This window comes from Elaeis guineensis, chromosome 1 (genome assembly GCF_000442705.2).
Source record: "Elaeis guineensis isolate ETL-2024a chromosome 1, EG11, whole genome shotgun sequence".
In the NCBI taxonomy this organism is placed as follows: Eukaryota; Viridiplantae; Streptophyta; class Magnoliopsida; order Arecales; family Arecaceae; genus Elaeis; species Elaeis guineensis.
In genome coordinates this window covers 12,952,168-12,973,956 of record NC_025993.2, presented here as the reverse complement: position 1 = coordinate 12,973,956, position 21,789 = coordinate 12,952,168, and the positions used below count along the sequence as shown (strand labels likewise).

General features: G+C 36.9%; 1 protein-coding gene across 1 annotated transcript; it reads left to right on the top strand.

The window, feature by feature from the left end:
• The first annotated feature begins 3,388 nt into the window (after positions 1-3,388).
• LOC105038057 (uncharacterized) lies at positions 3,389-19,204 on the top strand. Its single transcript, XM_010913749.4, is given in 12 exon segments — positions 3,389-3,823; positions 3,924-4,044; positions 5,416-5,501; positions 12,826-13,243; positions 13,342-13,442; positions 13,860-13,885; positions 13,888-13,925; positions 15,786-16,013; positions 16,983-17,073; positions 17,076-17,434; positions 18,082-18,154; positions 18,703-19,204. Coding segments are annotated over 12 exon segments (2,163 nt in total). The 5' UTR covers positions 3,389-3,446; the 3' UTR covers positions 18,948-19,204.
• The last annotated feature ends 2,585 nt before the right edge of the window (positions 19,205-21,789 follow it).

Here is a 21,789-nt window from a genome sequence, read left to right as displayed (position 1 = left end):
CTCATTACCTTTGTGCGGATAGAAATTCACCACTTCAGATGATCTCGGATTCGTAGAAGATGGAGCTGCACACGTGTCCAGCCTCTACGGATATCCACTGAGATCAACCTCAAACTTTTCTTCTCATAGAAATTCTTCTTCTCAAGAAGAACTTGATCTTGAGGACTCTGATCAATTCTTTTGATCTTAATGAGAGATCAACTCCTTGATCTGCAGCCTTCTTCTTCTCTTGATCCTTGATCTCTAAGTCACCAGAACTCCTAGACATGTGGAAGAGAGAACACCCAACCTTTGGACATGGAAAGAAAGAATATGAGAGAGAGGAGGTATAGAGATGGAGAGAGGAAAGATTTTTTTGATGAAAAATCAATACTAAGATACCCTAAAGACCTCCCTTTAAATAGACATAAGTCCTGATACATATTAGGAACCTATTATCTTAAAAAGATAGATCTTATCTCATAAGAATCCTCTACCTTTAAAATATGATTTATGCTAAATAAAATCAGATATAAAAGATAATTAATCAATTTTTTAAGCATGTACAATAGCTTCTATGAATACATGTCAGGTGGTTGGGACGCCAACTCTTGGCGCCCCACAAAGGGATCTCCAGCCATAAGAGATGGGGCATGGACCCCACACTCTCTCCTTCATGCCATGACACATAAGAGGGGTGGCCCCTCTAGGATATGGTGCTCAATAATTTTCAAAAAAAAAATTACGCCACCCATTCTTCCATCTATTCCACATGCATACTTAGAGATAATTAGGAGATATGGAAGAGATAATGTTAGGATAATTATGCCAACTAATTGACTTAATTAATTTTTTTGGACTTATAATTAAGAGCCCAATTAAATCTAAATAAATTTAGGCTAGATTCAAGGCTATGGACTTGATCAAATCAAAGTTCGAGAAGAATTAGGTTTAACCATGTACTAGTATAATTTTCATAAACCTAATAGAGTTTAAATAAATCTTAACCCAATTGAAACTTCATAAGTCCAATTGGCAAATTCAAGATTAAATCCCTTAATGTGTGACCTCATCCCTTAATGTGTGATCCCATAGATTTATTTTATCTGGTAATGAGATATATTGTGATCTCTATTACAATATCATCGAAACTCTTTTCGATGGATTGGAAATTTTCAATTCTACCCTTCGAGATCATCGATCATCAAGATGACGCCCGATGAGTCTCACAATCCACCAGTGACACCTAGCAGTATATAGTGACGACTCAGTAGAATAAAATACGAATCCCTAGGTGCAGTTATCATATGATTTACTTCTATCGTGAGTCCCAACTTGACGGAGATCATGGAGAACTCGTCAAATCCCATCGTCAGTCTTATGTAAGATTGGCTCGACTCAAGTTCATTTGCGAATCCCATAAATTTTTTTTTTCAGTATTCATACTTGCTTTGGCCAAAACTTTCTGAACTCAATCTCGCAAATCACATAGAACTTCTCCTTTTCTACCAAGATCGATAAATTTTATTTAGGTGCATATTACTCCAAACAGCGAATCTGAATCTACTGAAGCTAACATACACAGCAAGGATCCGAATAGCTAGAGACCAAGGAACGTGCAGTCAAATTCAATAGCTTGCTGCGAATAGCCAATATCACCGCAGGTCAAAGGACTACTATACTACTACAGCATCGAGAAGACCACTGACGAGTGAGTAGACATCCATGTGGTTTCGTGTTGGTCACGCTCAGTGCAAGTTGTTCTCTAATAACCATTTGCACTTTCACCTCAGTGTCTCTACACTGCAGATCCAAGACTCATCTGCCCACAAGGGAGGTGAACCGTGCATCGATCTCAAATGGATTAATACTATCCTCCATGATGATCTCTTGATCGGGAGCATTTAAAAATTGATCACTAATTAATATATGTCTCAAATTTTATCTCTTTAAGAATATACAAAAATCATCTTTGTTAATTTTAGGACAAATCATAGACACATAAGCATGATTGGAAAGATAAACCCTTTATTTATAATGAAAGTATTACAAGTACAAATTTAGGCTCTGAAAATATATAATGTGTCAGCCAATAATTGATTTTTAGGGTACAAATCCAACAAAATTATCATGCGCCAATATTTTTATTAGACGATTTGATGCTTTGGTTTTTTATTTTTTTTTCCTGTATCTGCATCAAGAGTTGTATAAAATACCGGGCATGAATGATACACACACAGGCGGAGTATATAAAAATTGTAGGCTATGTTGCATCGAACAATCAAATGATGCGAGGATTAAGGTTGTAAATGGATTGGATTGACCTATGATTTGACCTGATCCAATCCGCAGAGATCCGACTCGAACTGTTTAAAAGAACCAACGGATCCGGATCGGATTTTAAATTTATATCCATTCTATTTTCGGATCGGATATAGATTTACTAAATTTTGATCCGATCCGATCCGACCCACTTAAATTTTTATATTTATATGGATCTTATGCTCAATGATCCACTCCGACTTGAATCCATTATATGCTCGCATGGACTGGACATAAATTGCAACAGGCTGCCTACTTACATAGTATTATCTTCTTCCCTTTTCACTCTTACAATTGAGTGGCACACACTAGTTCTATCTAATAGAGTCCCCAACAAACATCATCTTTTTTCCTTTCCACTTTCACAAGAAATCCTTCGCATCAAATCTACACAATATTTTCAACTCAAAAATTTGGAGGGTAAGTAAGAAATAAATATTTCACTTCCAATTATATCCTATGATAGTCTTGGGAGCTTACATTCAGTTGACTTCCATATGTACATAAGATACATCTTGGTAGTTTTTTTTGGACATAATAGTCATATGTTGATAACCACTCCAAAAGTATTCAATGTCGCGAGTATCATTGGATGGTAAACTCATGAGACCAACTTCAATTATACTCATAAAAATTGGTTAAATAATTATAGTTGTTGCCTATTGGTTAATTTGATCTGTGATCCGAATTAGATTTGGTTCGGATTCAAATCGAAATCGTATTTTATGGATTATGGTCGAACTATATATTTATCTGATCCGATTCGATTCGAATGATTCATTATATTATAAAATTTAATTATAAATCTAATTTAATTTTTTTATTGAGCTGAATTTAAATTTGAATCTTAATATCGGATTTAATATTAAGATCTGATAAAAAAATGGACTTCGACGGGGTCGCTGATGACCCGATCCACCCGATGCATTTGCTCCACTCGACCTAGCTTGCCACCCTCGCCCTTCCTCGCGAGGAAAACTCGTGGCACATCGAGCACCACGTGGAAGCACGTTACGTTATCCACGTGCACGACTGGCTGTCTCCGTACTCCGCGCCACTCTCCTCCGCAAGAAGCCACTCTCCTCTGCGAGAAATAAAATAAATTTGTTCCAACGGCATGGTGCTCTGCTCGTCTCTCCCATGAAATGAGAGTCTCCGCGTCTCCAAACCCCGCCTCCTTTCGCCTTCCCTCCTCTTCTCTCCCTCCCAAAAGACTCGGGCTTCTCCCGTCCTCCCCGACCTTCGTCCAAAAATCTAAGGTATTCTCCTCCAAATGCCTCGCCGGAGGCGACCGGAGCCCACCTAAGGAGCAGTCGCCCAAGACGAATCTAGATCACTGCAACCAAGCGCAAGGAGGAAGGGAGGAAGAGGACCGGCACGTGCGTTGCGATGTGGACGTGGTGTCGTGGCGCGAGCGCAGGATTAAAGCTCGGATCTTGGTCGATGCCGATATCGAGGCCGTGTGGAGCGTTCTTACCGATTACGAGCGCCTCGCTGATTTCATACCCAATCTCGTTTGCAGGTGCTGTTGCATTTCCTTTTTCTTGAAACAAAAACAAGAGGTTTTTTTTTTGTTGGGTTTAATTATATTATTTATTATTTTTTCGGTTTGGGGAGTGAAGTGAGAGGATCCCTTGCCCGCATCAGGGAAGGATATGGTTAGAGCAGAGAGGATTGCAGAGAGCTCTGTATTGGCATATCGAGGCTCGAGTGGTATTGGATCTTCAGGAGCTTCCTGATTCGGTATATGTTACTAAACTTCAAATTAACATCTTGGTCCTTATAATTTTTCATGAATTTTACATTAGGGGCTTTAAGACAGTCATTTTGGTCTGTTTGACCTCCATTTTCTTTCCATTTTCTTTTTTCTTCTTTTTTTGGTCTTTTTGAGAAGTTTTACATTAAATGTAGATTAATGGGCACTTTTCCCTCTTTAATTTTGGAGAACAATGAAAATTAAGGTCGAGAACAATGTAATAGGTGCTATACTATGAACTTAGCATAGTCTGTTGTGCACAACTATCAAGACTCAAGACATATGGAAAAGATTTCAAAATACAATCTTGGCTTTTTTCCCTCCTGGAATGTCTAGTATTGAGGACAATTTCTTAACCAATAAAAAAAAAGAAAAAAGATGAACTTGTTGATCGTTGTGGCTATGAAACTCAATTAGATGGAATATCTCGGTACTCCATTGAGAAAAATATGTAAGTCACAAAAAAGATTTTTCCGGTGAAGAACCAATTTTTCGGTTGAGAAAGGGATGGAACGGAGTTGCCACATCTTCCCTCTGGTTATAGAATCCGAACATTGGACAACTTGTATGAAGGAAGGAGTCTAAGATCAAGTGCAATATGACCACTAGGGAGGCCATCCACATCCATGTTGGTTGAGCGTATCAGAGAGATTTCCTGTCTCATCATGGCAGTGCGACTCTCCTTCTCTTATTCTTGTATTTATCTTTTGGAATGCACATTGTAAAGCATGGCTTGGATTGAAGCCAATGGTGCGAATGCCAAATTGATCCAATAAAAGGAATAGTTCTCGTTGTTTATGTACTTGAAGAATCCATGCTTATCAAAAGCTAGTTATCCACTTCCAGCTAGTGTATTAAGGTACAAAAAAGTCAAAATGATAGAGCATGTAAAATGCATGGTTTTCAAGTTTCATATAGTTTATTAGAGCTTGATTCTTATTTCTATAGGTTGTTCTCAATATTTTGTCATAAAAAATCTTAAAAGTGGAAAATGAATTTTGAATCCTCTTGGATCTTGATTTCCTTTTTAGTAGCAAACTTAATAACTTCTCCACAGATCGAAAATATTTTTGTATAATATAGAAATGTTTTTGTTTATGTTCAAAAAAGACTTGTTTAACATTGCACTAGATTTCTTTTCTATTGTTTTGCCATTTTTACTAGTTGGATGTGCAAAGCTTATAGATCTGTGGGTAGTTTTTTTTTTTTTTTTTTTGAAGTTCGTGATTGCATATCACATCAGTTATATATCTGTTTGAAGTTTATCCATTATTTATTTGAGAATTCATCTAGTTTTTGTACCCTATATTTTGTTTTACTAAAATCTGTAATAATTGTAAACGAATTCCTGTGCCTAGGCTAATGGGCGTGAGCTGCATTTCTCCATGGTTGATGGGGACTTTAAGAAGTTTGAGGGGAAATGGTCTGTCAAAGCTGGTCCAAGGTTGGTTTTGAACAAAAAATGTTGATCTGATTTAGCATCAGACATGCAATGTACCATGCACTCTCTTTCTTCTACCTACTTGGACATATTGATGAACTCATTTATCTGTGATTAAGCTGATTAGAATCCACCTTCAATAAATGCGAACATTTAATGAAAATTTCTTATGCAACTGACTTTTAGCTAGAAGGTGAAAATATATCCATGCTAAGCTATTTTTGTTTTTTGTTTTTTTTTAAAATAGTTCTCTGAATGGCCTCTTGGTAATAATCTTGAGATAAAATATGATCATCATAGAGTCCTTGTTTTTGTTTAATAATTTGTATAGACTCCTGAGTTGTTTGCTGCAGCTCATTGGGTGATGTTGTAGATTTTTTCCAGTTGATTTTGAGTGTAGTTGCAGGGAGCTGATGTGACTGACTTGGATCAGTGAAGAGCATAAGATGCTGAATCCTATTGGGTTAGATATGTGTACTTTGTGATCAATCCTCTATATGTTATGGATTTGTTTGTGTAGCCGTTGCTGCTGTTCTTATTGTTGGTCAATTGCCTGTTACACTGCCTAGATGTATGCATGCTGTCTTCTGGTCACATAGTTGTTGTATACAGGATTTTATGACTGTTGCTGATGTTATTATTGCTAATATGTCTTGTTGGATATGTTGCCAATGTTTTCTATCTATGTGTGTGTGATATCCAGCCCTAAAATCCCACCCCCTTACACAAATCTTAGGGCATGAAAAAGAAAACAAAAAAAAAAGGGAATGTTGAAGACTCCCAGCGGGAGTCTTCTTCCACGTGAGCCCATTGGAGAGGAAGGTGAATCCGGGAAGGATTCGGCCTCCTCCACCCTATAACTCCCCTCCTCCCTCCTTCAAAGCCGTCCATAATGAACACCGGCCTTCTCCCTCTCCGTTCTCCTTGGATTCTTCCATTGAAGCCACAGACGCTCTCATCGTGTTTGCCTCAAATCCTCGTCGGAGACCTCACCAGAGTCTGAGGTAAGCCTCGGCTCTCCTTTCTCTCTTCCTTCTCCTCCTTTCCATGGCATTGTGCACCCTTGCCGGCCGTCGGGTTTGCCGAAAAACCCACAAAAAGGAATGCCTACTTTTTCCTCTATTCGGTCGAGCCCTCTCTTCCTTATTTTCGGCCACCGGCGCTGCCGTCCGTGGTGCCACACCCCTAGGTCATGACCCCCACCTACCAACTTCCTTCCCCGAAGGTTATGGCCGCCGGTGATTAGCCGATGATCGAGAAAATCAAAGAAAAGAATCGGGTCTCCTATTTTTGGATCTTTCCATATTTTTCCCGTCAGCAATCCTTGCCGCGGTCGTCTCCTGACCCATTGCCATCAGCTACTGGCTGCGGCCAGCCACCGCTGGTCCTCTGGCCAAGAACCACCAGCCCCACTCGCATTCCTCCCTGTTCAGCCAAGAGAAGAAAAGAAAAGAAGAAGAAAAGAAAAAAGAAAAAAAAGAGAAAAAAAGAATTTTCTCTCTCCTCTCTTATTTTCTCTTCTTCTCTCTCTAGAATTTTTCTCCTCTATTCTCTCTCCATCTGATTCATGGATCCTCGTATGAACTTGAGATGATGTACCCAGAAAAAGCCCAAAACTGCTTTAATATCCGTGCAAAATGTCGGACCCCACCCCGATCATGTCAAATACCCTTGAAACCTATTATTGATAAACTTGTTGATTGATCTTGGCTTGATTCCACTTTATGCTTCATGATTTTTTAATCGAGTTACCTATATCTGATCTTTGATTAGGAAGATTCTGAATTATCTCAGCATCGGATTGTTAGTTGTACTGACCATCCAATCTACAGTCTTCTTTTTTTATGATTGAATTAATAAATAAAAATTAATGATATTTTAATATATTAAATAGGTTTGATAAATTCATCTATCAAAATTTGAAGGACTAGGATGAAAAAGGTAAGTAACCCCAACACTTTTTATTTACTTTTAAAATTATCGACTATTTTATCATGAAAAAAATTATTCTGTATTTTCATAAAATAAGGATCAAGTATATGCATTATGAAATTCATGATTCATGGTAAAGTAGTGATTTATGAATATTATAATATGAATGACTTTTTTTATGAATATGAACTCCATATTTATGAAATATATGCCTTGTTATAAAAGGAATGATTTCACAATTGTTTTACTGTTAAAGATTATTTATGGATTATGAACTTTATAAAATTATCTAGTATCTTATTTATGCATGATTTAAGAAAATGTGATTTGGTGAAATATGATTTAAGAATGTCTATCTTAAGAAACATGAAAAAAGGCTCTCAGATAGCTATATATGACCCTGCCAGTGGATAATAGTAATTGGTATATGATCTTGCCAGTGGGTAATGGTAATTGGCATACGACCCTGCCAACGGATAATAGTAGTTGGTATACGATTTTGTCAATGGATAATAGTAGGTGGTACATGATTATGGCTCTGTCACGGATATAATAGTGACCTTGGCATTTAGTCTGAGAGAATTATTAAGAATCATGATATGAAAAGAATGACAAATGATTTATGACTTTATATACGAAGTTGACATAATTTATGAATTTATTTATGCTATGCATTGAAAACTATGTTTATGTAAATTGCATGATTTATGCATATGCAAGAGCATCATTGATTTATGATATATTGTTATTATAAAAATTTTATGTTTCAATGATAATCATCTTCTCTAAATGATTTATTGATGCATGTATAAACTTATGCTTGATTTGGATAAGATAGTGTAAGATTTACTTACTGAGCTGGTGTAGTTCGTATCTTTTTCTTTTTCTGTCTAGACAAATAAGGTTAGAAAGCAAGGATGATCTAAGCTGGAGAGTCTGCGCTAGTGAGCATGGAGATTTGCAGTTGAAATTGAATTTATAGGATTATTATGGACTTGTAATCAACTACTAATAAATTTTGAACGTAGATTTGGTATTATCTTTTGGATTTAGTCATTCTGAACCAATATTGGTTTATTTACTTGATGAATAATTTAATTGAATCTTTTATTATAATTATTTTTGATGGATTTTAGCTGATTATGATTGATTGATTTCGTGTTATTATGGGCTCCATCCCTCGGTAGCATGGCCGTGTTATGTCTCGGATTTGGAGCATGACATTTTATGATATCAGAGCAATAGGTTTGATCATGGGTAGACTTAAAGTCTAGCAATGGGTGAATAAGTCTCATTTAGCTAGATCATATTTAACTAAATAAGAATAGATAAATTTTTTTTAGAGTTTCCATTACTCATTTAAGAAAGTTAATTAATGCTAGTATTTTTTTTATTTAGGTGATAATGAGCAATAGAGAGAATGAAGTTTCGACGAATCCTGCCAATAGAAAGAGAGGAGCAAGAAGGACTACAAGAAAAAATGCCAGTCAATCGGTTAAGCAGGCCCCTAATCACCGATCATTTAGGCAGACATTGCTGGAGTATGCCAAGTAGTAGTCCAGCTTATTTAACAATAGCAGACACAAGTTGCTTCTCAACCTGCACCATCTTTAGAGTCATTATGAGAGATTTAGAAGGCTTAATCCACCAGTGTTTGAGGGTGGACCTGACCCTTTGGTTGCAAAACATAGATTTGAGAAATGAAAAAGATGTTTGATACACTACAGTATCCTGAGGATGTGAAGGTTAGGTTAGCCATTCTATGCTAAAAGAAAATGTCGAGTTTTGGTGGGCTGCAATAAAGACTGCATATGAAAATAATGATAATCAATTGACATGGGAGGAGTTTAAAAAGAGATTTTATGATCAGTATTTTTCTGAGTCAGTGAGATTAGTGAAAGAAAATGAGTTTTTGAATTTGAGGTAAAAAGATGATATGATAGTACTGGAGTATGCAACAAATTCAATGAGTTAGGTCGATTTTGTCCCAACTTATAGAGTCTGAAAAAAACAAAGCGAATAGATTTGAGTATGGTCTAGGATATAAAATTCGCTCTCGTTTGTGCTCTCATCTTTTTGATGGCTATAAGGATGTACTAGAACGAACTTTGAAAGTTGAATCAAATATTAAAAGATTAGAATAAGAAAGAAAAAATAGGAAGAAGTTTAGACCAACCGGGACTCGGAATGACCAACATGACAACTTAGAGAACCACTCTAATAAGAAGAAAGGAACTGAGACTTGTGAGTACTGTGGTAGAAATCATAGTGGGCCTTGTTATAAGAAACTCGAAATGTGCTTTGAGTGCGACAAGAAGGGACATTTGGCATGAGATTGTTTTAATAAAAAGAATGACTCTATATCCACCAAACTCACTAATCAGAATCAAAAAGAGAATGCACGATTATTTGCTTTGACTGAACAGGATGCCAATACAGATGATCAAGTCATTACAAGTACGATCTAGTCAACCCGTAGATGCCCATATGTTGTTTGATTATAATTTTTTTTTGTTTCTTCCAAGTTTAACTACATATTCAAGGAATTGAATAAATTACTATATGTGATCTTTTTACTTAAGAAAAGTTATTCTCATCGATGCTTTATTTAAGAATTGCGTCATAAAAAAACTAGGATTGACGGAAACTGATCTAAAATATGATAAAGATAATATGAAGATAAAGTATCCTCATTTATTTGAAAATAAAAGTATGCCAAGTTTCGAAGATGAAACTATTTTTAAGGGGGATAGAATGTGATATCTAGCGCTAAAATCCCATCCCCTTACACAATCTTAGGGCATGAAAAAAAAAACAAAAAAAAGGGAATGTTGAAGACTCCCACGGGAGTCTTCTTCCACGTGAGCCCATCAGAGAGGAAGGCGAATCGGGAAGGATTTGGCTTCCTCTCCACCCTATAAATTCCCTCATCCCTCCTTCAAAGCCGTCTACGATGAACACCGGCCTTCTCCCTCTCCTTTCTCCTTGGATTCTTCCATTGAAGCCATGGACGTTCTCATCATGTTTGCCTCAAATCCTCGTCGGAGACCTCATCAGAGCCTGAGGTAAGCCCCGACCCTCCTTCCTTTCTTTCTTCCCTCCTTTTCATGGCGTCATGTACCCCCGTCGGCCGTTGGGTTTGCCGGAAAACCCACAAAAAGGAATGCCTTGCTTTTTTTCTGTTCGGTCGAGCCCTCTCTTCTTCGTTTCTGGCCACCGACGCGGCCGCCCATGGTGCCACACCCCTAGATCATGACCCCCACCTACCAACTTCTTTCTCCGAAGGTTATGGCCGTCGGTGATCGGCCGATGACCGGAAAAATCAAAGAAAAGGGATCGGATACCCTATTTTTGGATCTTTCCCATGTTTTTCCTGTTGGCAATCCTTGTCGTCAGTCGTCCCCTGCCCCATTGCCATCAGCCACCGCTGCGGCCAGCCGCGCTGGTCTTTCAGCCAAGAACCACCAGCCCCCACCTGCATTCCTCCCTGTTCGGCCAAGAGAAGAAAAGAAAAGGAAGAAGAAGAAGAAAAGAAAAAGAAAAGAAAAAGAAAAAGAGAAAAAAAAATTTTCTCTCTCCTCTCTTGTTTTCTCTCTCCTCTCTCTAGGATTTTTCTCCCTCTATTCTTTCTCCATCTGATTCATGGACCCTCGTATGAACTTGAGATGATGTACCCAAAAAAGTCCAAAATTGCTTTAATATCCGTGCAAGATGTCGGACCCCACTCCGATCATGTCAAATACCCTTGGAACTTACTATTGATGAATCTGTTGATTGATCTTGGCCTTGATTCCACTTCATGCTTCATGATTCTTTGATCGAGTTACCTAATTTGATCCTTGGTTAGGAAGATCCTGAATTATCGCAGCATCCGGACTGCCAGTTGAACAGACCACTTGATCTACAGTCTTTTTTCTTTATGATTGAATTAATAAATAAAAATTAATGATGTTTTTAATATGTTAAATAAGTTTGATAAATTCATCTATTAAAGTTTGAAGGGCTAGGACGAAAAAAGTAAGTAACCCCGACACTTCTTACTTTTGAAATTATCAACTATTTTATCATGAAAAGAATTATTCTGTATTTTCATAAAATAAGGATTAAGTATATGCATTATGAAATTCATGATTCATGGTAAAATAGTGATTTATGAATATTTTAATATGTATGATTTTTTTATGAAATATGAACTCCATATTTATGAAATGTATGTCTTGTTATAAAAGAAATGATTTCACGATTGTTTTACTATTAAAGATTATTTATGAATTCTGAGCTTTATGAAATTATCTAGTATCTTATTTATGTATGATTTAAGAAAATGTGATTTGATGAAATATGATTTAAGAATGTCTATCTTAAGAAATATGGAAAAAGGCTCTCAGATAGCTATATATGACCCTACCAGTGGGTAATAGTAATTGCATATGACCCTGCCAGTGGGTAATAGTAATTGACATACGATCCTACCAACGGGTAATAGTAGTTGGTATACGACCTTGCCAACGGATAATAGTAGTTGGTATATGATTATGGTACTGTCACGAGTATAATAGTGACCTTGGCATTTAGTCTGAGAGAAATTACTAAGAATCATGATATGAAAAGAATGACAAATGATTTATGACTTTATATACGAAGTTGACATAATTTATGAATTTATTTATGCTATACATTGAAAATTTTGTTTATATAAATTGCATGATTTATGCATATGCAAGTGCACCATTGATTAATGATATATTGTTATTATGAAAATTTTATGTTTTAATGATAATCATCTTCTCTAAATGATTTATTGATGCATGTATAAACTATGCTTGATCTGGATAAGATAGTGTAAGATTTATTTACTGAGCTGGTGTAGTTCATATCTTTTTCTTTTTCTTTTTATGTCTAGACAAATAAGATTAGGAAGCAAGGATGATCTAGGCTGGAGGGTCTACGTCAGTGAGCATGGAGATTTGCAGTTGAAATTGAATTTATAAGATTATTATGGACTTGTAATCAACGACTAATGAATTTTGAACATGGATTTGGTATATCTTTTGGATTTAGTCGCTCTGAATCAATATTGGTTTATTTACTTGATGAATAATGAATTGAATTTTTTATTATAATTTATTTTTGATGGATTTTAGCTGATTATGATCGATTGGTTTCGTGTTATCATGGGCCCCATCCCTCGGTAGCATAGCCGTGTTATGTTCTAGATTTGGGGCATGACAGTATGTCTGTGCATGTAATAATCACGGTCTTTCAGGTCTTAAGACTGCCTGCTGATCTATTGTTGTAACATGTCTATGTTCTTATAGATCTATTTATGTTGCAAATTGTTATCATTATAGCATCATTTGATTGAAAGTTGTTTGCTTTTATTTCTGTCTCACAGGTCTTCAGCGGCGATTTTATCTTATGAAGTCAATGTGATACCAACATTTAATTTTCCAGCCATTTTTCTTGAAAGAATTATTACATCTGATCTTCCCGTGAACCTTCGGGCCTTGGCTTGTAGAGCTGAAAGAAATTCAGAAGAAAATCAGAAAATGCTCATTGCCAGGAATAGTGTGGGTGCATCTAGTAGGTCCGACAATCCATCTTCTCTTGGCTTGTCTGGTGCTGCATGTGAGACTGATGCACTCTCCTCTAATAAGTTGAGGGAAAAATATGCCTCTTCTGCTTTTAGTACCATGCTTGGTTCACCATCAACTGAGTTCAACAGCAAATGGGGTGTATATGGAAAAGTCTGCAGACTTGATAGGCGTTGCATGGTAGATGAAGTCCATCTTCGTAGATTTGATGGCCTACTGGTAGCTCATTTATCCTACGTGGATAACCCCTGCTATTCATACTCATATGAAAACATGTATTATTTCTTAGCTTCTCTGATCATATGGTTTGCATGAAGGAAAATGGAGGGGCTCACCGATGTGTTATTGCTAGCATCACGGTCAAGGCACCAATTCGAGAAGTATGGAATGTGTTGACTACCTACGAGGCATTGCCTGAGTACTCATTTTCTTCTTTATGCTTCTTTTTGTTGTTGTGGAAGAGTTCTACTTCTATTATTCAAAAATTAAAAGTATGCTTTTGTTTTTATTTGTCAGTTTAGTGTAATTGCGTTACTTTACACATTAACTAATGCAAACTTCTTCCATGATACCATGATATCAGGAACTGCTGATCCTCTGAGAGTCTCCTTTTTTAAAAATTAAAAAGTAGTGTTGTTACAAGATTTTTGTCCCAAACATGCAGCACAGAAATATCATGCTTCTGTAAATGCTTGTATCTGTTGCTTGTATTTTATTCACCCGATAATTTATTATAACTAATTGCTAGGTGCTAATGCATTCCCTTTATTAAGTTTATTCATTCTCCTGTACTATTTAGTATAAACTTGTTCCTAACGATTTTTTGCCTCCACAGGATTGTTCCAAATTTGGCTATCAGTAAGATCTGTCTCGAGATAATAATAAGGTTCGCATTCTACAGGTATGATGTAGAAGATCTTATGGAATGCCATAATCATTTTGATGACCTTTTACTTTGATGCATTGATTTTCCTCTCTTTGATCATTGAAGCTGCTACAGTCACCAAATTTGAAGTGATTTCTCCCTTTCAATATCTCATATATAATCTTAATTATAGACACATCTTTTCTTTATCTGCTTTGATCTTCATTAACTTGTGATGGAACCAACAGCTAAATCTGTGTTGATAGAACTAATGAAAAGCTAGATGATATAAAGGTGAACATTTCCCATTTTTGCACCAAAATTGATTGAATGACCAAGCAATCAACAACGGGCAAGTCCTTGCTTTGCCAATCGACCATCAAATGGGTTGACTCTTCCATTGGACCATTTGATAAGTCCTTTTTAGTTTTATAAAAACATCTCAATGAAGAGGACTTCCCATTCACTGTTGGATTGAATATTGTTGGGTAGGTCTGTTTGACCAATTGAGTCAATAACTCATATAGTTTAAAACAATTCATAAGGCGACAAAAATAAAAGCTACGATTTATGAAGATCACTGAAGGTTAAAGTGCATTATCAGAAGATAACTAAGGATAAAGATAAAATGCCCACCTAGTTATCACTTTCTAATGTAATATCCATGTGCCATGCATCCACCAGGTAAATACTTCCTAACCCAATCTTCATGTGCCACATTTGTATCTTCACGACTACTTTTCTATGTCATCTCAATGTGCCACATACTTTTCCGCACAAATTCCTGCCAAATCATAAAAAGAAAAAAACTGAAACTTTTGTTTAGCTTGATAATCAAATCAAATCAAATCAGATTGTCAGCCAAGGTTTTCAATTATTCATCCATATATAATTGATGGTCTTGATTTTCATGCAACAATATCAACTGCAATTTATCTATTTGACTTTGGTTTTCAATTACAAAAATTAACCCATCAGTCATATCTTTAGTTGGTTGGCCATGTTTTCCTGCAACCGTGATCTTGGTTGATAAATAATGAGTGGGATCTATCAGACATAAAACCCTTTTTGAATTTTATCTTAAAATAGATCAATTATCAATTATCATTATAACTATGATGCTGATTAGAGAACCACCGTAGGAGATCATCTAAGATCCAAAAAAAGGTGTGATAGACGCACTGACCTTAAAAGCTATGTTTTTAATAATGATCCCCTGTTAATTTGTTCTTCTTACTCACCAGCAGACTATGATGTTGTTGGCTGTGCCCTCCTTGGCTGCCAAAAGGAAAAATGAAACACAAATTTTCCACTTTTATTGCATAGCCAATAGATAATTTTTGCTTCCAAGGCAAGGTTTCTCTCCTTTTTTGACCTTAAAGCTCCTATCTGTAAGTATGGAGGCGTGACCATCTCCTAAAAAGGTCTTATTTTGGATTCTACGCATGTCCCCATGTTCGCTTGCTAACCACTTTGCTAATGTAATCACTGCATGCCACATAGTTATGTCCTTATTGAAACTGGGAGCATCATGTCTTTCTCCATAGCTACTTTCCTATCTAATCTCCATATTCCACATGTCCTTCATAACATCATATAGTGAATAATGTGGTTAATAGTTTTCATAGTAAGACTATCATGTTAATTGCATAATGACTTGCCTTATAAGCATTGATGCTGGGAATAATATGTAATGTTGCAGTTTGATGCTTTGCCTGTCAGAATCCTCTCTCTTTCTCATATTATGTCAGGATGATGTAATCTTCATTTATGAATACTTTATCTTCATGAAATCTCTAGACTACCTCCTCTGGGATGTCAGCAGTATGTTCTCAATTAGTTATTACAGTTTTTGAGAAGAAGAAAAAGAAAAATTCATTATTTTTTGTTTTGCAGGAGGGTTGCAAGGGCCTATTATATATGGTTCTTCATGCACGTGTTGTTTTGGATTTGCATGAAGAGCTTGAACGTGAGATTAGCTTTGAGCAAGTTGAAGGGGATTTTGATTCATTTCAAGGAAAATGGCTTTTAGAACAGCTCGGAGATCAACATACACTACTGAAGTATATTGTAGAGTCAAAGATGCACAAAGATACCTTCCTCTCAGAGGCTATCCTGGAAGAGGTATAGACATTGGGCAGCTTGTACTCTCATGCGTGTCTGTTTTTTGTGGAGAAGACAAATATCTGTTACGAATGTCTGCATAGAAATTTCTATGCAGGTTAGTATATCTTCAGTCAACAGTTTTGAGATGAATCTCACCCACTATTTGCGAAATTGTGGATGGCATGTGTGGAAGCTCTTTCAGGCATTTATAGTTTTGTTATTCTCGCCAAGATTTTTCTCTTTGTATAAATATTGATAAGCTATGCCTGATAAATTTTAATATTTTAGGGACCTTTTGAATGTTCATGACCGTTTCTTTTAATCAGTTATTATTTATCAGCAGTGCTTGTGACGTCATGATATTGTGTAACATTCACATCTGTTTTGCTTTTATTTTTTTTATATTATTACTTTTATTTTATTTTTTTGTGGAGTCGGGGGAGGTGTACATTCATCCATTTTGATTTAAAGGTCTATTTTGATCAGCTTCTCTAGGTGCATATTACATGTTTTATGTTCCTTCTAGTTGGACATAATCCAATGTCTGGTATCCATTGAAGAATCTTCAACAAATATCATTTATTGCCTTCTCTTCAAAATCGATATGAAAACTACTAATGAATCCTGAATTGCAAGCTTGATTGGCTCTTCAATGTTTCGATTGAGTTGTCAAATGAGGCTCATTGGTGCATTGTTGTTGGAAGGTAGCCTAAATTTGTCAAGCTGTCATGTGACTTTTTTGGTAATGACCAAATGTCATATCATTTGGGTAATAATCTGGCACTACCGCTATATGTTTCTGGCTCAGCTCCTTTGAGAGTTTTCTTCCTTCTATTCTGATCTTCCTATATGAATGACAAATTTGGTGGGTTACTGATTTCTCAGGGATGATAGATACTCGTGGGTTAATGGGTTTCTTGTGTTGAAACAAATTGGTGAGCATTAATTTCTTGAAGTCTGACAAGTTGTCAGTTCTTTATATTTCAGGTTATATATGAAGATCTTCCATCCAACTTATGTGCCATTCGTGATTTTGTTGAAAAAAGAGAAGCTGCTGGAAATAAATCCCCAAAGTATCCGACAAACTAGTGGTTCCAGTTTCTAACTATGTGCATGTCATAGAGAGCAAGCCAGCTGAACAGGTTTCCACTAGTGATGTCTCAGCAGCTCCTTTGAGACAGAGACCCAAGGTTCCAGGTTTACAAAGAGATATTGAAGTTCTCAAAGCTGAGCTGATGTCATTTATCTCAAGGTATGGTCAGGATGGGTTTATGCCTATGAGGAAGCAACTTCGCATGCATGGACGAGTGGACATTGAGAAGGCCATCACTCGCATGGGTGGATTCAGAAAAATTGCCAACATGATGAACCTTTCCCTTGCTTACAAACGTCGCAAGCCAAGTGGCTATTGGGATAACCTAGAGAATTTGCAAGAAGAGGTAATAATAAGCTGGCTAAGGCAATCTTCCTTCTCCAGTTTATCTATTGTCCTATATTTGCTGCTTGTCTACTCGGCTTTGTCTAGGAGACTGGGATCTACATCATTGCCATATCATTTCTTGGGGATTATGTGAAAATAACCCACTTTATTATTCCGTTTGCAGATCCAGACCACTTTTATTTTTCCTTCTGGCACCAATGTGAACATATATCAGCGTCTGCTTAAAAGAGAGTTGAAGGCACATAAGTACATTATTTTATTCAAATGCTTGTATTTTTTTATGCAAATGGACATATTTGTTGAGCTTGCAGTGCACATTCATGGGTTGGATTGCATACTTAAATCCAAGGCAAAATTGTCCAAAAATTTGAAACTCGGTCATTTCTAAAAAACGAAGAATAGAAAAGTCCAATTTGCAAATTCAGAAATAAAGTGGGCCTTCATCGAAATAAATAAATAAATAAATAAAGTGGGCCTTTTCTGCAAAGTTCTCTTGTTTCTTTGAATCTTTAGCATCTAGAAAACAAAATGACACTACAAACTGATGGTTGCCCGATGCCCGAAATTCATTCCCATATATCTGTTTCAGTTCTTGTCGATTAAACTATTAATGCTGACTTTGTAAATGACCTGTTTTCCATGCAGATAAGACGATTCCAGAAGAACTGGGGAATGGATCCTGCTTACATGCCCAGTAGGAAATCTTTTGAGCGTGCAGGTGAGGGACAACTGCTATATTCTTTAAAATACTACTTATCTTGCTTAGATGGACCTATGCTAGCCATCTAACGGATTCTAGATGGCTGTGATGGTAAAGGCCGGACAGAAGCCATGTTCTGGAAGTAAATTTACTTCAGTTCTTGCCCAACCTTGTTGCCTGTATAATTAGTTAATTATGGCTGACCAGTGGTGGATCGATGGGTGCTGATCTATCAATTTATATCATACCGTTGCTTTCCCTGATATATTTTTCAGGCTCCAGATGATTACAGTAGGACCACTGACACCATACATAATAATTGTAAGAAGTAAATCTGGACTCTTCTTCTGTTAATATAATGTATTTTCCATAATCTGGCTGGGTCCAAGTTATTCTTAGTAGTAGATGACAGGTGTAGCTTTCTAAGTTGTAAATGTAATTTACTGAGATGTTTGCGGACAGGCTGATGGCTTGCAACTAATGTGACCGCTTAAGCTCTCTATCACAAATCTTCCTCATTTCTCCCCTCTTTATCTGTGTCAACTTTGGTCTATGCATATTATTAGGACGATATGATATTGCTCGGGCATTGGAAAAATGGGGTGGCCTGCAGGAGGTTTCTCGCCTTTTGTCTCTTAAGCTGAGACATCCCAGAAGACATTTGGACTTGGACAGTGAAGGGCAACATGATTTCAAGGCACCGAGTGAACCGGATGGTGAAGAAAAGATATCAAGTAAGCCCTATATTCCTCAAGACACAGAGAAATGGTTCATGAAGCTGAAGGATTTGGACATCAACTGGGTGGAGTAAAATTGCTGAATGTTTTCTGATCAGCATACTTTTGCTCTTTTTTCTTTGCTGCCTCTATTTTTACCTCACCTTATAATTCTTATAATTAGTGTTTGTTAATCTACTTTGAATGTCCTGTATTCAGTTCAGGGTTGGACAACCTGTTTTGTAATGTTGAATTTCTCACTGTAACCTATTCGAATGATATTACAGAATTAGTTATTCTACAATCCTACTTTAAACGACCAAAAATGAGAGTAGTAGTTTTTTTATTTTTAGTTTACGGTGTTGTTCTGGAGAAAATTGTGATGGCTTTCATTTCTTATAGGCAGAGGGTGCACGGTTTGGAGGCTTATTCTCAAGTTGTCAGCAAAGGAAGGTTCTAACTAATTTAGTGTATTCTGTGTATGTGTATATGTGTGTTTGTGTTTGTGGAGAGAGAGAGAGAGAGAGAGAGAGAGAGAGCCAAGTTTCGAGGAAACACACATCTAAAAGCAAAGGGTCGCTAGTGTTGGAAGCAGGCAAGCCTTGGAGCCAGCTGGTGCAGCGAGTTCAGAATGCTTGCACTTTCAACACCTTTTGAACAAATTTAGGATCCTTGGAACCCTAGGATGTCCTGAGGAGGTAAGGGGCTGGTTTGCATGCATGGTGCGGTTGAACTACCACATCTTCAATATTCTCAAGGGGATTCCTGAATTGATGCAAGTCATTGGTCTAAATAAAATGGCATAGCACCAAGAGAATTATGTCCTTAAATGCCATCTACAGCACCAGCTGCCGCCTTCTGACTCCAGGCTCATGACAGCATTCTCAATGTCATTGTCCAGCACCAGACCTGTTTGACCTGCGAAACCTAATCTTGCCCCGAGTTTCATAAGATGGTATCATTTGGAAGTTAAGTAGTCTTAAAATATCCTATACCAAAGCAAATTCTAAGGAAGCTTCTACTTAGCATCACGTGCAACATAGCGTGCTAATCTAAATGGGAATGCAATTTTTGACAAATGCAGGATTATGGATGCAAATATATGTGCATTAATAATGATATGAACATTCACAGCATATATCCATTGGTGAATGCATGAATTTTTATAAGTTGGGTTTTTAACTAATCATGTAATTATTTCAATAACTGTGTCAAGCTATACCAGGCCTCTTCTTAGCTCCTATCTGATAACAGGAAGGTTGAGTCCACATTCTAAATATGAACCCCTTCAAGTCAAACATGGACAACCCCAGCATTTAGCAAAAGCAGTAACGATGAGACAACTTGCTGTTCATTTGCCACTTTAGTCACATCTAGACCCCCTTCTCAGCATGATCGACCAAAGATATATGATGTGGCCAACGCCAACCCTTTTTCCGACGAGGTGCAAGTAGAGGCAGTGGGCTATCCGAGAGAGTGGTTCAAGCGACTGTATGATCGACTAAAGATATATAATGTCGCTCGGATCCTCTATCATCAGTGACAATAATCATATACAAGGATGAATCAGTATCAGAGATGGCTAATATTTATGAACGAAAACAAGAACAAATTCCAAATTATTAATTGAACTCATTGCCGAGCCCTAACTGTAAGGTACAAAAGCATCATGATTCGTCACTTTCTTCAGATGAAATAAGCAAGCATGCATGTAGAATAGCACTCCAGATAGAGTTATCATTTGATATTGCCTTTTCATGCCTGGTTCCGTCAAAACAGCTGAAAGTTGGCAATGTTATAGCATGTTGATTACATAGAGATGTGGGTGCCTCTTTTCCTACTTTTTTTGGCAAACAATTACAACCAGAGGAATGGAGAAAGTCCCTATATATCCAATGAACTTTGCCCCTTTTTTTTTTAAAACAAGAAAATCAGATATTATATGGAAGCATTGCAGGGAGACCAAAATAACAGAATAATTCCTCAGGGTAACTGATCTTGTACAATTGAAAAATACGTATATGAAAATGGACAAGAAGAGTGATCAGTTTTGACCATCTTAGTTGAGACAGGTTATGCATTATAGAGACCAAGGTCATGTTTAATGATGCCCATGGCCTTGAACAATAAAAGTAATCCAAAGTCTTGATAATAGGCAATGAGTTATGATGAAGAAATATAACTAGAAAATGATAAAACAAGTAGGGATGGCAATAATTCAGGTCAGTCCATATCCGTACCCACCCCATAAGTAAAACCCCATATCCATACTCGCCTCGGGTCAGGTCGGATCGGGTCAAGTAGAGATGCAGTGTGGGTATATAGGAGGGGCTAGTTAGGTGGGTCAGATCGGCTACATGTAAATAATATAAAATTATTATAATTTTAAATAGGAGATATATATTAAGATTATATCGGATCGAGTTCGGATTGGATTTGAATCGAGATGTACCATTATCCGTAACCGACCCGAACCCGCTTCGGGTATTTTTTCTAGAACCCATACTGGCCCAGGTTCCAATCAAGTCGGGTTGAGTCGGATACCCGATAGGCTGACTAAAATTGCTACTCCTAAAAACAAGGTGACCATTTCTGACACAACCATAGTTATGCACTGAGGGGCCATGAGACAATTAAAATGAAGTTGTTTCTGTTGTTTTCCTTCTTTCTTCTTTTTATTCTTCTACATTTTTGTGTGTGTGAGGGCATATAAACAATTATACATGCGTTCCAATGCTCATCAGGACCTTAGCCATACAATGTGTCTGACGTTTGGAAGAGAAGAACAAATGTCCAAGGTAGAATTAATATATGTGGTCTCTAACATGGAACCAAGAGAGATGTATTGAAAATTTTCTGAAAGCCATGTTCATTTTTAAATTTTAATCCCTAAGGTGACATTTTAGAACATTGCAGCACAAACCAGGAAAGGCAAAA